The sequence below is a fragment of the Podarcis cretensis genome (genome assembly GCF_951804945.1).
Source record: "Podarcis cretensis genome assembly, chromosome: Z".
Classification (NCBI taxonomy): domain Eukaryota; kingdom Metazoa; phylum Chordata; class Lepidosauria; order Squamata; family Lacertidae; genus Podarcis; species Podarcis cretensis.
Window position 1 is genome coordinate 46,504,602 of NC_137184.1, and position 20,330 is coordinate 46,524,931.

At 45.4% G+C, this 20,330-nt stretch overlaps 1 protein-coding gene across 1 annotated transcript in view; it reads right to left on the minus strand.

The window, feature by feature from the left end:
• Window positions 1-9,975: 9,975 nt before the first annotated feature.
• The window catches only part of LOC307208218 (transmembrane 9 superfamily member 2-like), a 54,247-nt gene continuing 43,892 nt past the window's right edge, over window positions 9,976-20,330 (minus strand). Inside the window, exon 17 of the mRNA XM_079962796.1 lies at window positions 9,976-10,607. Within this exon, the coding sequence (XP_079818922.1) occupies window positions 10,540-10,607 (68 nt within the window). The 3' untranslated portion in view covers window positions 9,976-10,539. The remainder of the gene's footprint in view (window positions 10,608-20,330) is intronic.

Sequence of the window (20,330 nt, forward strand, 5' to 3'; positions counted from 1 at the left end):
TTTCACAAGATACTGATTGCCTCCTACCTCCCAGTGTTCTGGCCAATGAGTTCAGAGGCCCTGGGCTTACTAACAGGTACATTGAATTATTATTTCATAGAATCATAGAGTTGGAAGAGACCGCAAGGGCCATTGAGTCCAACCCCCTGCCAAGCAAGAAACACCATCAGAGCACTCCTGACATATGGTTGTCAAGCCTCTGCTTAAAGACCTCCAAAGAAGGAGACTCCACCACATTCCTTGGCAGCAAATTCCACTGTCGAACAGCTCTTACTGCCAGGAAGTTCTTCCTAATGTTTAGGTGGAATCTTCTTTCTTGTAGTTTGGAACCATTGCTCCGTGTTCGCTTCTCTGGAACAGCAGAAAACAACCTTTCTCCCTCCTCTATGTGACATTCTTTTATATATTTGAACATTTCTCCTAATGTTGGTACTTTCATACACATTTGTTGCATCACCAACTTCAGAGAAGTGCTGATTTAAAAATAAATTGCTGTGTTTTGGTTTGCATATTGCATTGGTAGGTAGATTCGCAAATTAGGTAGATTCGTATTCAAATGCAAACCAAACTGAACTCCCCCCTCTTGATAAATATCTGTTATTGGTGGCTTTTTGTGTGCTGTTTTTCTTGGGGAGGGGCTGTAGCTCAGTGGTAGAGCATCTGCTTTGCATACAGAAGGTCCCAGTTTCAATCTCCAGGATCTCAAAGAAGGATTGGGAAAAGATTCCTTGTCCCCATAGAAAACAACCTGAAACCCTAGGGAGCCTCTGCCAGTCAATGTAGAAAATACTGAACTAATGGTCTGACCCAGTGTAATTCATCTTCCTATGTTTCTGCAGACATGTTGCAACAGAAGTAGTGCACATGACCTGCGTTCTGAAAGTCCCAGGTACAATCTCCAGAATCCTCAGGTTCGGGGGGGGGGGATATCCCCTGTCTGAACTCCCTGGGTGTTGCTGCCAGTCTGTGTGCACAACGCTGAGCTAGATGAACCAATGGCCTGGCTCAGTATCAGGCAGCTTCAGCTCAGTTTGCGGACCCTCTTAATCTCAGGGGTTCAAGCCCCATGTTGGGTGAAAGTTCCCTGCATTGCAAGGGGTTGGACTAGAGGATCTTTGTGGCCCCTTCCAACTCTGCAATTCTAGGATTCTCTATTTTTAACTGCCTACTGTGATTTGTGAGCTGCCTTAGAAGAAGACGTACTAAAGGCCAAGAGATTCATTTGCTTAGGCTGTGTGGACACTTTGCCTTTAATGCACATTCAAAGCACATTCTTCCCCTCAGAGAATTCTGGGCACTGCAGCTGACCCCTTACAGAGCAAACAGTTCCTGGCAACAAACTACAGTGCCCAGAATTCTTTGAGGGGAAAGCTGTGTTTTGAATGTGCGTTAAAGGCAAAGCATGTACACATCCTATAAGAGTAAGGTTGAAGGCAGGCTCCCACGACATGAACAAGACTTCACCCTTCATCAATTCCAGGGTGTGAAAAAAGCTAGATGCATTAAACCCCATCTTCATTAAAAGCCAAGCAGGAGTGATTGAGCAGGGAATATGGGCTCAGCGGCTCGCTCCTCGCGTGACGACTTTGCTCTGTCTCCGCCAGCGACCAAATGGCACCTTCTTGGCAAGCAGCCACTTAAATCCAGGAGACCATCTGCCTGCTGCTGAATCACACTGATCCACCCCCCTCCCCACCTCAACCCCACACGCTGCCCTTCCCAGGGTAAACACATGCAGGCACGATGGTATGGGAATGGTGTTTTTAACAGAAGCAATTAGTTTAATCCTGGATTAAACTGTTTAAATGCCAGCTTGTTTGGAGCAAATAAATAAATAATGCCCCCTTGCACGCTGGTGCACGCACACGCCCCTCTCTCTAACCCTCCAGCTTTCCTCTGAGCGCACTCCACAGAGCAGGCCCATCCAAGAAATACTATGACTTCTATGGCTTCTGAGCTTAATAGCAGCAGGTACCATGATTTGGGGGGAGGGGTTGTCTTCTGTGGAAACAGGGGACAATTGCAGAAAAACCAGAACTCATACACAGATAGCAGCACCATGTTTCGTTTCATTTTAAAACTTACTGCATTGCATTTGCTTTTCAGCAAACAATTCGGTTAAAAGACGCGCTGTCTGTTTTCTCCTCCTATTTTCTCCACAAGTAAAAAATCTGCTCCCATATATTTAAAGCAAATTAATCCCACCACCCCTTGCTAAAGAACCTTGGGAACTGTAATTTGTTAATAGACAGTGTGAGGTAATGGTTAGAGTGCTGGGCGAGGGTCTGGGAGACTAGGGTTCGGATTCCCACTCAGCTGTGAAGGTCTCTCGGTGACACTGGGTCACTAGCTCTCAGCCTAACCTACACCACAGGGCTGCTGTGGTGATAAAATGCAGTGCTGGGGAAGAAGTCTGTAGGCCACCTTAAGCTCTCTGGAGGAAAAGCAAATGTGGGAACTGTAGCTCATTGAGGGGTAAACTATAGTTCCCAGGATTCTTTGGAGAGTGCTTTAAATGCATGATGTGTATACAAACATAAAAACTGAATGCCCTGCATTTCCTTCCAATTTGCCAGTCAAATTCAAATATCCACGTTCAGCATTTAAGCCTGCGTATGTTTACTTGGGAGTAAGTCTCCCTGTGTTTCATGAGGGGTGTGTGCCCCTAGCAAGTGTGTTTAGGACTGCAGCTATAACTACTGAGCCGTACAGCCACAGGTTATATTTTAGGTAGAAACCCATCCTTGGCTTCCACATGTCCTCTCCAACTAACCTGATCTTGAACTTAAAGGCTCCTCCCTCTCCCCTCCCCCCAATACCTTTTGTACATTTTTTTTTAAAAAGAGCAGAGTGGGGGGGGGTGCTAATAAGATTCACCTCAGTGGAAATTCTGCAAAGGGTAATCCATTAATATCCTGGAAGCACTTTAAGAGATTTTATAGGAAAGAGGAACTGAGTTAGTGTACATTAACAATACTAGCTGATTATTACTTTGATCCCTGCTCCACAAATTATGTTTATTCCCTTGGAGTGTGTGTGTTTAAAGAAATGTTTTATTTCTGCCTCTCCCTCGCTGCAATATTACTTCTAAAGCTTTTACGGGGGGTGGGGGGTGGGGAGAGTATATGAGAGAGAAAGCTGGATGGGATGCTTATTCACAAATAAAAGAAATTGCCTGTAATTTGTGGTGTTCCTTTTGCTATTACTGGAAAATTTGCATTTGAATAGGGGCTCTTTTTCCTCTGCAATCCAGCTTCACCTTGATCCTGCACTATAATCGCCCTCCCTCGTTTATGAAATCACAGCAGGCCGCCGTAGAAATTATGTCACACATTCAGCTTTATAGATTCTGCTGCAGGTGAAAAAGGGATGCTAAATTGTGCAGGGCGGAGTTGGGGGGGGCTTCCCTTTGTCATTCCTATATGAGAATTAACGATTTTTAACAAGCCCCGTTTTAAATATATATTTTTCAGCTTCTTTGTAAAAGCATTGTAAAAGTGGAGATCATCTTCCACTCCTAGGGATTACGCTGTTACACGTCCTAAATATCAGAACAATACTCATTTCTGTAAAATAGGGTTGGGGGGAAAATGCAGTAAGCTCAGCCGTTCTCTATGCTCTGAATGCGGTCCCATGTGCGCTATGCATTCAAAGCAGGAACATGCTGCTTTAAACAGTCATAGCCCCCTCCCCTGACCCAAAAGAATCCCAAAGCTGTAATTTGCTGAGAGATGCAAGGAGACCCCCTATTCCCATCACTTGGCTACAATCCCCAGAGTCTCCTGGGATTGTTGAACCACTTTAGGCAGCGGGGTCTGCAACAAAATATTGCAGTGCGGAGTGCTCCTGTCTGCCAACCATTCCGTTTTCTGCTAGACCTCGTTTCATTCCCACTCCTACCAGCACCAGATTTAGGGCTGTGCAGGCGGTTCACCCACACAGCCAAGGGGGCTAAATAATAATAATAATAATAACAATCCTATATTTATACAGGTACTTACTGAGAAGATCCATAATAGAGCAACTGTACACAATTTTGAAATAAGAAATATTTTGCAGGCACCAAATTTTGTCCTTGCTCTGGATGTCATATTACCAAAGTCTTCCCCAGTTTTCCCCTCCTCCCCTAACCATCTGTCAGGGGAAGCTGCCTTATACTGAGTCACGTCACTGGTCCATCTGGATCTGTACTGTCTACACTGACCAGCAGCAACCGTCTGGGGTTTCAGGCAGTGGTGTCTCGCAGTCCTACCTGGAGATGTGGGGGACTGAACCTGGGACCGATGCTCTACCACTGACCCATAGGGCTTCCTTCCCTATGGTCAGTGAGCACACACTGTCATTTCTGGGCTGTTTTGGGGGCTCCCTTGTTAGAGGTCCTTCCCCCCCCCACCCCAGAAAAAACCCTGTACTTCTGCAAACCCCCAAGATCCTCCATGTCTGTTGATTCCTCCCTCTTCCTGACAGATTACGCCATTTTATTTATACTGACTTCATACACATGGGCACTCAAGCCTGAGACATCAGAAACAGAGGGAATTGCATATATAATAGAGGGAGTCACTGTGGTGTAGTGGTTAGAGTGTTGGACCTAGGACCTGGCGCACCAGGTTTCAAACCTCCACTTGGCCAGGAAGTTCACAGGGTGGCCTTGGGGCAGTCCTTGTCTCTGGGCTCTAACCAGTCTTGTAGAGTTGTTGAATGAATAAATGAAGGAAGGAAAGAACCATGGGTGTAGCCAGGACTTTTGTTAGGGGGGAGGACTTTCGTTGTGGGGAGGACAGAACCTTAGTTAGCTATGTATTTATATTGATTTTTATTGATTGGGGGGGCAACTGTCCAACCCTGCCCCCCCCAGCTACACCCATGGAAAGAACAGTGTATGTCACCTTGAGTTCCCTGCAGAAAAAGTGGGATATAAGTGTTAAGAGTAATAGAGTATAACTGTCTATTGTAGCAACTTAAAAGAACTTTCAGAAGGTTGATGATTTGCATTCTGAATGTCTTTTGATCCAAGTTCTGAAGTTACCCACTGCCATGAGATAACTCATTAACAGGGAGAGCAAAGGAAAGCACAAAGTATATGGGGCAGTGGATAAAAAAAGGCCAGCGCTACAGAACCCTAGAAGCAAAAGTCAGAAGCGGGTACTAATTGGTAAGGGACAGTTTTGTTCTCCAAATGGAATTCATATTTCTGAAGCTTAGCCATTGCTGATCCAAACAGATGAACACTTTAATGATGCCGTGCACTGGAAGTTAACATGTTCATAGCAATACAGTCATTTACGAATGGATGCGATCCCCTGGGACTGGTTTTTGGGGAAGCATGCCATCTAATCTAACGGGGTGGCATGGAGTAAGGGAATGCTGAACATTAATTCTGCTGCGCTTTCCACAAATAACAACACAGAACAAATGAGCCCAGGACTGCAGTCATCAGGTGGTAACTGCAACATCCAATGAGGATATGACTGTCAACAATTAAATTATATCCAGGTTAAACCCATTTAAATTAATGGACATAAGTTAGTTATGTCCAGTAATTTCAATAGGTCTGCTCTCAGTAGGACGAACATTTGGGCAACACCCATGGGACCATGATTTCCAAATGTTTACCTCCAGGACACTCTTTTCTCAATAACTTAAGAGAGTTGTGGGGCATCCATCTTTCTTGACAAAGTGGGCACATTTGGAATTTTGAGAAAGTGCCATGGGCACCAGCCACAAATTGGCAACCCCAGAAATACAGGAGCAACACGGGCTGCCCCCACCTGCTCCATCAACTTCTTAGCAATGGGAAAGCCATTACTCACAGGGAGTAATTACTATGCACCTTCCTTGAACAAAAGGAACAAGGATGTCCAGCCACAGCATTCAAGGTAGGTATTATTAAGGGGGGGGGGCTGTTTAACACAGAAATGCCAGGCCAGTGCAAACATAAACTGAGGGCTTTTACTGCAACCTTTCATGGATGCCAGATACTGGCAGATAGGCTGGTATCAATGGGTGCTGTGCTGCCGACTCCCTGCTTTATACCCAGTCAGACCACTGGTCCATATGGTTCTATATTGCCTGTTCTGGGGAACCTGTGGGCCTCTAGATGTTGTTGGACCCCCAAACCCCAGCAGCCCCAGCCAGTATGACCAAAGGGCAGGGTTGACAGAAGCAGGAGCCAAGCGATGCCTGGAGGACCACTGGCTCTCCAGCTCTGGTTTAAGGAATGCCTTCTCTTTTATGCAAGTTCCTCTGGTGACTGCTTTCATTGTGTCCCAAAGGAGGGGGGTTGTTGTATTGTCTACATCATTTTCTTTGAAGTAGTTTTGGAGTTTTTGTGAGACTTTCTCTAATTATTTTATTTGTGGTTAGGATGGGACTGAAGGACCATGATGGGGTGGTTCATGTTTCTTCTATTTTAAGGTAGCTTCTACTGGGGCGTGGTCTGTGATTTTAATGCTATCTATGTTCATTGATTCAATGCGGGTGGCGCTGTGGTCTAAACCACAGAGCCTAGGGCTTGCCGATCAGAAAGTCGGTGGTTCAGATACCCGCGACAGGGTGACCTCCCGTTGCTCGGTGCCAACCTAGCAGTTCAAAAGCATGTCAAGTGCAAGTAGATAAATAGGTACCGCTCCAGCGGGAAGGTAAACACTGTTTCTGTGAGCTGCTCTGGTTCACCAGAAGCAGCTTAATCATGCTGGCCACATGACCCAGAAGCTGTCTGCGGACAAATGGCAGCTCCCTCGGCTCAAGGCTCAGTGGTTTAGACGACAGCACCACCCGCGTCCTCTTTCCCGTGGGTATCGGGCAGTAAATAAATTCAATTTTTTTATTTAAAAAAATCCTACTTGGGATACCTACTTGGGACCTTCTGCCCGCAACAAATTATCTCTACCATTGAACTGCAGGCCCTCAATCATCTTTCTGTTGACAGATTAGTGTGAGTTGCAGAAGATGCTGGGGGCATGTCACTGAACACACATTTGCAGTCATATGAAACAGTGGGGGTTTCTGGTTCCAAAACTGTCACTGATCCAGGTACTGAGCAGACTCAAACCTACTTAGCTTCGGCAAGCTGGTGCCTTTAAGTCATGCACTCAGGCTGGGTAGGCCTCTTGGCTGACCCACATAAAGTGGGACCATGGCTAAACCAAGGTATCTTTGCAAGGAAACTTATTCTTCATGGCAGGTCTTCTCACTAATAGGGTATCCTAAAAGGCTTTCCAAACCACTAAAACTCAGGCAAGGACTGTGTGGCTCAGTGGTAGAGCATCTGCTTTGCATGCAATAGGTCCCAGGTTCAAACCCCGGCTACTTTGGATAGAAGTGGGAATAGCCATGGTCTGAAATCCATGGTAGAGCTGCTACCAGCTAGTAGAGACAACACTGAGCTACACCAATGGTCTGACTCTATATAAGGCAGCTTCCTGTGTTCACAGGAAATACCTGTCACAGAGGAACTTCCAGAGGGACAACCATTTTAGCATGCTGAAACAAAGAGAGTCACTTGATGCCTTAAAGACCAACATTAATCGTAGCTGATTCTATAGCAATTCTGTTCATCTTCAAAGGAGTGCAAGACTCCACCATCAGAGAACAAGGGACTACAACAAGTGTTTCTATATTCAAATAATACCTTCAGTGAAGTTGGCCGTTCACACATTTGGCTTGAAAGGAAAAGTTGAGCCAGAGAGAGATATATACCTATGTGTAAATTGTTCTAAAAGTTGCATGGTTGCATCAGGACTAGCATGACATCCACCATCCGTGACAAGGTGTTGCTGCCACCACCAGGAGCCCTGAAATTAGGGCTGTTACATGTTCAGAAAAGAAATCACAGCACAATGAGACACACTGGATTATACTCAAATGCAGCCTGAAATTTAACGCAATGTAAATTAAGTAGTTGCTGCAAAAATGTAGAATGATTAAATATACTGCGTTTTAGGAGTCGATTGCATATGCTATGAATGTAGTAATAGTGTGATTCAAACATTTATACATGTTGCATACAATTATACATTTCTCACCAATCCAGACTAAAATTCTAGACATTTCCTTCTTCAAAATAAATGAACACTGTGTTGTTGAGGGTGGGCCTTGTGGACATGCATATATGATGGTGCATTCTACGTTGTAAGTGGAAGGGATGGTAGGATAGTGATTGGAAGGTGTACTACATGTATTGATGAAATTATGACAAACTTGATAGAACAAAGGAAGAAGTACTGATTGCAGAGGAACTTTTAAATGCAAGACTCCAGCCTTCTCCCTACCACCTGTAACACACAGCTCAGAGTTACTGTGCATTGTTATGGTGAGGGAAAAACCCCGATCCTTAATCTTCGTGGAACCAAATTGCTCAAGAGTTCGACCGCCAGCTTTCTTCTTTTTCCTCCTCTTCTTCTTTAGCCCTTTCCAAAGGTAAATTTTCCATATTTTCCTCCTCTACAATTGGCACCAAAGGCAGAGCAAGCCGTGTGTTTTACCCATTTGTGCGGGTGCCCTCGAGTGATAACGACACAAATGTTTTCTGAAAAGCAACATTACTAGTAAACTACCAGTTTGGTTCCAGTACTGTCATTTTCTCACAATTTATGGTTAAGGTGTGCTTCTTCTCCCCTTCACCCCCCCCCACACCCTCCCAAACCTTCTGGTAGAAGTTGCAATTTCAATGGGAGCCTTGATTCCGTACACGGTTATTTGCCCATTATTCTGTGCCTGAAAAGGAGAATTCCCTGGAGATGTTAAAAAAAAAGAGGAATATATACGATCTCCAGGCCATATAGTCTAAGGCATTTTGACAACGGCTCCATGGCCTTTCAATATATTAAGATGCCTGTCAACAAACAGCACAGGAGGGGGAAGTAAAGCAAAACACAAAAATATGGCCAACGTGCACAACTGATTAATCTGGCTCTTTATGGAACAACCCAGGGGCGCCCTCTGCTTCGCTGTTGCAATAAATCTGTGTTTTCAATGCTGCGAGTCAGACGTCCAAGTGTTTTTCCTCCAGTTGAAAACAGACAATAAATCACATTGGCTACTACAGATGCTTATGTCAACTATAAATCCCTGACTCCATCACTGCAGAAGGGCGGACCTTCCTAGCCGTATGTAGCAAGCCAAAACAAAAGGAGGGGAACAGAGGAGAGGGTTGTAGACCTTTCCATGTAAAAGGTTCTGGGGTTTGATTGCTGGTATCTCTAGGTAGGTGTGGAACCAGAGGTGGAGAACCTATGGCCCATCAGATGTTATTATTTATTATTTGTTTATTAAATTTATATATCGCTCTTCATCAAGAGACCACGGGGTGGTTTACAACATGCAACACATAATAAAAAGGACACCACCACCCACTTTAAAAGGCCATAGGTTGATTAACAGCCAAAGGCCTGGTTGAAGAAGAATGCTTTTGTCTGGCACCTAAAGATATGTTAGAAAGGTGTCTGGCAAGCCTCCCTGCGGAGAGTATTCCACAATGGGGAGCCAACACAGAAAAGGCCCGTTCTCATGCTGCCACCCTCCAGAACTCTCATGGAGGAGAAACACAAAGAAGGGCCTCGGGTGATGATCTCAGGGTCTGGGTCAATTTCCATGTGAAGAGGTGGTCCTTGAGATATTGGGGTCCTGAGCCATTTAAGGGTTTATAGGTCAAAAACTGCATTTTGAATTGGGCCTGAAAACTAACTGGTAACCAATGCAGTTGGGCCAGGATTGACATTACTGTATATGCTCAACCCGCCATGACCACTGGCCATGCTTTTTGGGGCTGATGGGAGCCATAGTTCAGCAACATCTGGAGGACCAAAGGTTTCCCACGCCTCATGTAGGTAAACACTGCATTAGATGGACGAAGGATCTAACTAGGATAAGGCTGCTCCCTATGTTCCTTTTATTACAATATATAAACAAATGGTTTTGGGGCTTCAGCAAACTAACGAACTCAAGGTAACTGATGAAGAAGCCACACACCAGTCTGTTGGAACTGTGCAGCTTTATTCAAAACGAAGACAGTGTGGTGTTTCTCCTCCTGCCAAGGGATCTGCACTTGACACTAAATGCTTGTACGTTTGTATAAGGTGACCAGCTAACCTGCAAAGGAGATGCAGACTATTATGTACAGTTGTACTTAAATGTTAAGTTTTTAAAAGTCACATTTTTTTTACATAGGATTCTACCGGACGGTCCTATACTGTGAACAGAATAATTCAATAACTGTGTAAAAAGAGATGTAGCAAAGTCACAAGACACCCCAGCTTGGGAGAAGCAAAGAGTGCAACACACACATTGTTAAACTGGATTCGTTCTTTCAGCTGCAAACAATAATAATAAAAATAATAGTAATAATAAACAACTTGGGATGCAGCATTTGTAAAACGTGATTGAAGTCAAGTTCTCTGGGATTGTCCAACATTCCTTGGGTCCCATTCTGCTTTTTGGTGCCAAGATACCAACTCTGCATGTTTGGTACATGGTTAATATATATATATATATATCCATTGACTTGCTGGATATGTTCAAGAGAAACATGGAAGATCTTCAGTCTACTTTCACAACGCTGTAAATCTTACTAACGAACCAGAAGCACGCAAAGAATCCAATCGTTCCTAAAAAAGAAGAAGAAAAGTTGAGATGTTTACATGCTCCTGGAATGCAAAAGGCGCCCTTCCTGAACAGGGTGAAATGTTGGGTAGTTCTTGTTACACCACCTAGCACTTGCTTAGGTTGCTTTCTCTTTTGTCAGAGAATGGTGGGCTAGAGGGAGTGTTGGTTTGAGTTTGCAAGGCACATCTTACCTTCTTAAGCAAAACCGGACACTCAGGATCACTTAACATGCACATCAATTACGTGAAAATTGTTAAAGAGATCCTGAGTGTGAAAAGTTGCCTTGAAAACTTAAAAGTCACATGCAGGGATTATCTATTTAAAATAATAATAGACCGCGTAAGGCTGTAGTTAACTATACTCGCTCAAGAAGAAACAAAACTCCTGTTAACCTAGCAGCCAAATCCAAGCTGAATATCCACTGTACTGTTCACCCAACATTTTCTCAGTGGCAATGCCATTGGCCTAACCCTGCGACTCACTACCCAGAGTCACTTCTGGGAAACTGTGAAGAATGTACAGTACACCACTATGAGAATGGAGACAGAAGGACTCAAGTCAATCACTCTGGACTCATAGTGTTCTGTGAGCCTTAAGAACAGCCCTGCTGGATCAGGCCAGTGGTCCATGTAATCCAGTATCCTGTTCTCACACTGGTGAACCAGGGGCTTCTGGGAAGCCCCCAAGCAGAGCCTGAGTGCAAAAGCAACTCTCTCCTCCTGCATTTTCCAGCAACTGCAATAAAGCAGCTCCCAGAGTCCTGGGAGGCACATGGAATTGCCTGCCTCTTTGTGCACCGACTATGTTACAGACGTGCCTGCAAACGTGACATGAAGGCTTGCAACATGAATCCTGCTGTGTGGAAATTCCTTGCAGATGGCCACAGTGCCTGGAGACAGTCAAGTTGTGCATCCATAGCAGTGACCAGAGGAGGAACGCAGAGAAAAGAAACGCCCTGGTGCATCTGCAGCAACACAACCAGGCCCCTTCATCTGCCCCACCTGCAACAACACATGTCTCTCTGCTGCGTCAGTCTCTACAGCCACAGCAGGAGCTGTAACTCTCCAACAGTTTGACTTTACCCCTGAAGGTGCACTCTTCCATTGTCTCCCAAGACAAACGGATGCCAATAACAGTATGTGCCCTGAGGTCTACCATGGCTGAGCATAAAGCCAGAATTCCAATACTCCAAATAACTACAAAGCAATGCTCATGTCATGTGTTCCCTCCAGGTATACACCAAACATGAAGACGGAGTGGAGACGTGCCCTACTGGACACATCTGAGCTTGATTGAGCTTGCCTGCCAAGAGGTGCTTATGTGTGTGCAACAGTCTTCATGCATGCATCTTCCATGTGATCAAGGGCTCATGCACAGCTAGGTGAACACAGGTGTCCCTCTGCAGGTATTCAGCTTAGCACGAATCCATTGGAAAGAGGAGCACAACAACGGAGGTGAGAGGACACCAGACTGGGTCCCAACTCCCTTGCCAAACTGTACAGAGGTGGATAGCTCTTTGCACCATATGTGGACATGGCAAGAACACAACGACCTACCCCACATTCTTTTCAGGGAAAGGACATAGCTCAAGTGGTGGATGGAGCATCTGTTTTGCACACAGAAGTATCTGGGTTCAACCCCCAGCATCTCCTGACAGGGCTGGGAGAGACCAGTAAATGTGATCCTAGAGAGTCACTGCCTGGGTAGACAATACTGAGCTAGGCATGCCAACATTCTGATTCCTGCTACTTAAAATTTACTACTTAAATTTTGCATCTGTGGCCACTCTTCTGAGCTGCCTTGTTTTTAGGGGTGCAGGAGGGGAGTGTTACTGGTTAAGGGGGGGGAAGAAGCATTAAGAAATAAACTCTGGTTGCTGCCTGTTTCCAAGACATTCACATTTCCCACAGAACTATCTCTATCGCAAATGTATCCCATACGCCCTTCTAGATAGCAAGCCATGAGAGAAGCACAATGGTTTTGCGAGCACCTCCTTATGAACTGAATCCTTATGCATGCATGCAGATTAGGCAGGTCAGTAGCTGCTGCTAACCAAAAGAAGGCACCCTTACAAAGGAAAAATAAAAGGGTTCACCCCAACCCTCTCCCCCTGCAAGCACTGCTGCCCTCTTCCCCACCACCACGACACACCTGGCTTGCTATTCTAGTCCCCTCATATTGCCACTTCTCTCTTTCTCCCCAGTTAAGGCTTTTTTTTCCCACAGCCTGCTATTATGTTCTGCAGATTACCCTCTTCCGCAGGGTTTGCAGCTATCATCCTTTCAAACAGTGGGGGACGGCAGATTTACTGCGCTTGATAGGAGATCATACGCCAGCCACAAAAGGATATTTAATTCCTTTATGGGCTTGACATCTCAAAGTCTTTCCAGTCTGCAGTCGATTCTCACTCCTCCCCACTGTGTGAGGCACTCCTATCTGGTGCTAGTATGACCTCTGTGGCCTCCCGGATCTCACATTTAAAATTTTTGTTTTCTAGGGATCCTCAGATGGATAGATGGAGAGTTAGACAGACAGAGGGCACATAAACACACACACACACACACACACACACACACACACACACACACACACACTCCATGCACACATAAGGATCTAGGAGTTAAAAAAAAAGGATTTCCAGTTCCTAGATGTTCCGACAGGCTTTGCACTGGCTACCTATTAGCTACAGAGCCAAATTCAAGGTTTCATTGTTGATATTTAAAGTCCTAAACAACTGGGGGAGGGCAGCATAAGAGCATAAGCAGAGCCCTGCTGGATGAGGCCAGTTACCCATCAAGTCCAGCATCCTGTTCTCACAGTGACCAACCAGCTGCCAATGGGATGGATATCTAACACAGCTTTCTTCTAAAATGATAAAATACATCTTTTTATTTTAGGAAGTAATGGGTGCATTATAACCTTCTGAGCTAAGAACACTCACTGAATCTGGGAGGGGTAGATTTGGGGTGGAAGGTAACCTCTCCTCTCACCCCTGGTAGTTCCTTGAAGAGCTTTAGATGGAACCCGAGAACTACACTTCCTCGCAATGTGACAGTTCTAGCCTCCCTTAGGACCAAGGCTCTCCAAACTCCCTTGGGATCCTACCATCTCAAGTAGAATAAAACACAGCCAAGAGTCTATTGGTGTATCAATATAAACTCAAGCAGGGTGGAGAGAGTGGATAAGAGAAAAGTTTTACTCCTTATAGAATACTAGGAACTCACGCAGCACTCAGAAAAGCTGAATGCTGCAAGACTCAGAGCAGGCAAAAGGAAGTGTTTCCCCCCCCCCCCAAACAATACAAGTTAAACTATGAAACTTGCTTCCACAAGAGATAATGATGGCCACCAAAAGAGGATTTGACAAATGCGTGGAGGATAAAACTAACAACAGCCACTAGTCACGACGGCTATCTGCTCCCTACATTTGGAATATCTGCTGCTGGGAACTGAGGGTGGAGCAAGTGCTCTGGCACTCAGGTTCTGCTTGTGCGCCCCACAGGCATTTATCTGGGTTGCCATTGTGAGATCAGGATGCTGGACTAGATGGGCCATTGGCTTGATCCGGTAGAATGCGTCTTATGTCATAAACATATTGCATTCCCAACAAAAAAGCTGAAGATTTAGACAAGTTCGAGCAACCAGAGAGCCTGTGGATCTTAATACATGAATAAAATGGGCATTCCCATATTAATTATTTGGACTCAAAGTCAAAGTGTGGCTTCCAAAGGATCCATCAAGGTAAAGAGCAAAGGTCAGAATTCCACCACTGCAGAATTACTGCAAACCAAGATCTCCTTTAGCAAAACCACAACACCAGCGATCTAGCGATACGGTAGTGACTGGAAGGAAACTCAATAAAGCTGTTCAGCTATCCAAGTTCAGCCGTCCTTGCCAACACCAAAACCTGTGATCAATTAGTGCAAGCAAAAGAAATAATTGGAAACACAGGTCAAGAACAAAGCTGCATTCCCCACTCCCCGTGTTTTTGCAAACAGAGACCCTTCAACGCACCTCTCTCACTACAGAGGTAGCTGTCCAAATCCAGCCTCCCTATAACATCCAACTTAAAAGTGCCTGGCTGACAAAGCTGTTTTGCATTATCAGTAGCTTTCACCAAGCGAAACAGGATGTTTTCCTAAATAAAAGCATTTTATGGAACATAAAATACCATTCTGATAGCTCATAGTAAACTGTCAGAAGGGTTCCTATCTTAAAGGTTACAGAATGATGTGAAGAACAAGGAGGCTACTCTGTGCAGCTTGTCAGACAACACGGGGGGGGGGGAGATCCATTAAGTTGCTCATGTCCTCCCCCAAAAAAAATTAAGCCTGAAAAAAAGGCCTTATCAGGAGAAGAACACCTTTTAAAGGCAGAACACCACATATCTCTTATATGGCATTTTATGGAACACTAGATAGTAGGATTTATCACAGGTGAATATACTAGGATAAATGAACCACTTGCTCTCACCAGTAAGGGAGTTCTTGTTCTTTATCTGAGGAAAATATGGAATTCCTGAAGATGGAATTTAAGTTTCAAGAAGCAACTAAGTCCCCCTCCAGTGGTTGATATCTATTATTATAATTGTGCATTGCCTTTCAGCCAAAAACAAATACAAAATTCACAATAATAAAAACAAACCAGGAAATCCCCCAGGGTTATCTGGGAAACCATTAGATCCATCAAACTCTGAGAGCCGACCATCCTCATAGGTCCCTCACCACTGCGGGTGGGGGGGGGGCTGCTGAGAGCCTACATCTCATCAGGAAGTGGTGTGACCATGACAAGGGACTGATGTCAATATTCCCTACTTTCAGATCACCCTCTTCCTGCCCAGCCAAGAAAACAAGGTCAAGAGTGTGACCTGCCACATGCATTGGATCAATGACATGTTAGAGCAGCCCCGTGCTTGTTGTGGCAGCCATGATGTCCTGAGCCACCTGCTTTGGCATGGATGGTGAGGTCCCTCAACACTGCTTCAGCCTCAGTGAGACAGGCCAGATCAGCCTCCTCATTCCCAATCAGATCAACAGCAGCAGCACCGCGGACCTGAGGGCTGGCTGATAAGACAACCACAATTCCCCAGGTTTGAGGGAGCCACTAACTGCCTGTGCCCCTCACGAGGCTTGCCCCACCCCACACATGGTATCTCCCCCTTGCCTAGAACTACTGCAGTTGGGATTTCCCCTGCTCTCTTCAGCTCCTCTCTTTCCAGGAACACCTTACCTCCCGTAATTTTGAAAAGGAAAAAACAAAACCCAAATTATTTTATTTAAAAAAAAACAAGATAAAAAGCAGTTAAAACAAATTTAAACATTTTAAAACATTGGGGCAAGGCCACCCCCAGAGAAAATAATGTTATGGGGATGGCGCTTGACTCTCCCTGATGCCGCTCCCTACAAAGGGGGCAGCGTCAGCCCCTACTCCCCTGGTGGGTTCTCAGTCAGCCAGCCAGCAGCAGGTGGAACAGGGCAGTCTTCACTCTGCTGGCCAGAGGTGCAAAAATGCCTGCTTCCTTGAGAGGAGGGGGAATTCCAGTGGCTGTGGTGGTGAGCCAGATGAACAGCTCTCTCCTCCACTGTTGATCTCTGGCTGCTGCTACCCCTGAGAGTGAAGTGTCTTGGAACTGAAAGGGCAGAAGGCTGGGAGGCTAACCATGGGTGGAGAAAGAGCCAAGGGCAGTTGGTGCCAGCTACTTCTGGTTTTGTCCCATTTCCTCCCTGCTAAATTCCACAAGGAAAAACCTGAGGCTAAGGAAGACAAAACTGACAGCCACACAGACCACCCACACTGCTTGTTGGTGGAGGCTGGTAAAAAGGCAGAAGTTGGTGGGGCAGCCCTACCCATTTGCCCTAATGGTCTAGCCTGCACTTCCGCCCTCTGCAAATCTACAGAGGACACTTTTTTCAATGGAACATTAGCTAAACTGGAAGATTCACTGCACCACACTGAACAAGGGGTTTGTGAAATACTCTGGTGATGTAGACAGCAATGCCTTCTAGTTACAGGCCCGAGCGGAGGGAACTAGCCATTTCCAAACCATGTATTTACAGGGACCACTTCTCTAATTAAAACACAACATTGAAAGACAAGCACACATCTGGTAGCAGATTCTCTTCCTCATAATCTTGTCTGGATTACACCCCTCCCTCCCCCTTTATTGAATTATAGACATCACTCTAATAAATGTCTGAAGCAGCCTGTTTGTCCAAAGTGTCCTTTCTTCTAGAAAGGGCACAGCATTCACGTATCTCTTGCCGCAACATTTGCAAGCCAGAGCCTCTGTCACTAGCTCTGGAAGCTCTGAGTGCATGAGGAATGCAAAGGGCATGAAACTGCACAAAAAAAGGAGAGGCTCACCGGGCAGGATGCATCCCAATGAGGTTTGGCTGGAAATCTCATGTGTATGCATATGAATTGTGAATGTCTGCACAGTGTTTATAGCCAAGCTACGAGGTCAGTCAATTCCCTTTTCCGTTACATCTCAGTGTTGCGTGAGCACGCATGAGATTTTGGGTTGTATCCAGTACAGCAGTAAGTTAAAGTCATTCGGTGGTATACCTGTTTCATCGGAGAAATGCTTTGTGCTAATGAAACACTGCTGCGCAAGAGAACGGACAAGCTGGTTGCTGGTAACTCTGTTGCACAATATACGGCCCAACGAGTTTCCGCTAGCAAAAGAGTTGCATTTTATTCCTCTGTTGCACAACTTTGCAACTCACCCATATGCTAGTGCAAGAGCCTTGGTGGTAGTAGGCAGATAGCAATGGATACAGCCCCAAATACACACACACACACACACACACACACACACACACACACACACACGTGTAGATATGTTAGGGTTTTTTTATGAAACATCCGAACCCTATTCCCACCAGTCTGGTCATAGAATCATTATGTTTGGCACTAAGACACGGTCCAGTGCAGTGAGGACTGTTTCTTCCTTGGGTGTTCAGACATGTACTTCCAAATTTGTGGCACATCACTCTTGCCAAATAAGCAGCTCAGAGTTCATTAACAACAAAGGAGGAGCTCTGCTAGATCAGACCAAAGGCATACCTACTTCAAAAACCTATTTCCGACAGTGAAGAACCAGGTGCCTCCCGGGAACCAAGAAAGCACTGTGACCCTTCATCCAGAGGTGCCATCCAGCTACCATGACTAATAAACCTTGACAGACCTCTCCTCCTCCACGGAATGATAGGCATGTAGGCCTGTATGGTGGTGTGGTTCGAGAGTAGGAAGAAGACCTGGGAGACAAGGGTTCAAAACCCCACTCAGCCCCAAAGTTCACGACCTCTTAACCTAGCCCACCACACAGAGTTGTTTCAAGGATGAAATGGGGGGGGGGGAACCATGTACCCCACCTTGAGCTTCCTGGAGGGAAGGTGGGACATAGGTGTTAATAACAAAACAAGTGATTCCTTTTTAGATCTATTCAAGATGGTGGTCATTGCCATAGTCTTGTGGCAGAAAATCCCACAAGTTAACTATGTGCATTTTACTACCCGTCACTCTGCATTCCCCAATTTTATATACAGATGGAGGAACAGCCTTGCTCACTGAAGTGCTGCCCTGCCGTAAAAGTGTTAGATGGGATGTTTCAAACCACCACCACCCCCAAGTCAAAGCATCCTCTCTAGTTAACATGCAGGCTCATTTTATTATGCTCAGACTAACATCCCAACCTCTTCTCCTTGATCTTTTGTTCTCCCCCTCCTTTAAACACCACATGTCAGTAATGCAACAACTTCCAGTCTGCATGTGCTCTATAGAAGTACTCTGTGCTGACATGGAGAAAAGCTGCATTTTTATATTTAGTGTGTTTCTTGCTTCCCCACCACCAATGACCATAACTCAGTGGTGAAGTATCTGCAAAGGATCCTAAGTTTCATCCCTGGCATCTCCAGCTACAACTGGGAAAGACTTCCTGTCTGAATTCCTGGAGAGTCACTGCCTGTCGGTGTATACAGTACTAAGCTAGAGGAACCAATGGTTCATAAGGCAGCTTCCTATGTTCCTAGGTAATGTCGCAATACTTGAAATGAGTCTGTCTATACTGTATTGCATCTGACTCTTCGCAAACGTGCATTTAATGGAGAGAGAGAGAGAGAGAGAGAAGAACTCAAAGCTCTGGCCAATTGCAAGAAAGCAAGAAACAGAATATATCCTGCACTCTGGCAACGTGTGTGTGTGTGTGTATGCACACTGGTTTTCTGCAGCCAAGAACTGTCTACATCATACCGCTTTCAATTGCCACACAGTGGGGGCTGCTTTCGGAATCTGGAATTCTAAACACAATTTACCCAGGAGATCAAAACTCAATTTTGAAAATGGCATGAACTCACAAGTGAAAATGATGATCACAAAACAGAGGGTGTAGCGTAGCCACCTGCTTCCAACTAAATGCAGCATTTTCTTCTGTGTCCATGCACGTAAGGAGGACAGTAATCATAAAGCTATCCCTGCACAAAATATACCCATTCACTTACCATATTATTACCCGGAGAATCATACTGAAAATTGCTAGCTACAAATTTAGAAGAACAGAAATAATAATTGCAAGAAGCAGCATGGTATTAGGCCAGCACAACGAGGTCCTGTGTTACCCTCATGGGCTATTGGGGGAGCCCCGAAGACACCCAAGCTAGGGGCCCAGAAGGGGTGGGAGAGGGGTGAAGAGTCAGACACACAAATCCAGGCACTGCCATCTCACCCATAAAACCACTTGTCTTCGGTGGAAGGGTAGAGCACCACCCAGCCACATTCTCCTTCAGTGCTCTGGCTCCTGTTGCCATGCATGGGAATCCAGTTAGGATCACTGACTGGCAGCAAGGAAAAGACCTATTGCACAAGATGACACAGGGCTCTGCTCTTTTGAAGGTCCCAGGTCAAATCCTGGCAGCCACAGAGCTGTGGAAGCCCCTCCCCTGAGACTTCAAAGAGATGCTAAGACCAGACCAACGACACAATGCTGGATGAAAGACACCTTAGCAAAGGAAGTTTCATATAATGTAGGGGTGGGGGACCTTTTTCAGCCAGAAGGCCACATACCCTAAAGGAGAATCTGCCTTGCCCCACCCTCTAGCCCAAGGAACCTTCAGGAGGGTGTTGCTACTGGAGGAACAGCTGTGAGGGGTGAGAGACTCAGTGTTGGCCAGCAGGTAAAGGCTTTCCCCACCTGCCTTGCTCTGCCCTCCAGCCCTTGGAGCCTTCATAAGGGAGCTGTTTCCAGAGGAAGAACTGAGGGGTTAGAGACTGTTCGCCATCAGGGGGTGGTTGGTTTCACCTGTGCAGCTGCACCTCCAGCCTGACGAACCTTTGGAAGGGGAGTCTCCAGAGTATGTGTGCATGAACTTAGCAGTGCTTAGTTTATTTTTTGGGTGCTATTTTGTTAAGGTTGTTTTATAGACTACAAATGCTGTATTGATTTGTTCATCATATAATATGAACTTTGCTTTAATTGTGATGTTTAGCCCATTTTTTAAGTTGCTGCTTTGTTATCAGTGTTTTATGGATTGTAATTGTTCCACCAATTATTTGTTGATTATTGTATACAACTTATGCTGTACGTGGGATGTTCTATAATGTTATTGCTATTGATTGTTTTTAAACTGCTTTGGGATGCATCGGAATGAAAAGCAGAATATAAATATAATAAATCAGCTTTCTGGGAGCCACATAGCAATGCTGGGTTGGACCTGATGCAAAAGTGGGCAG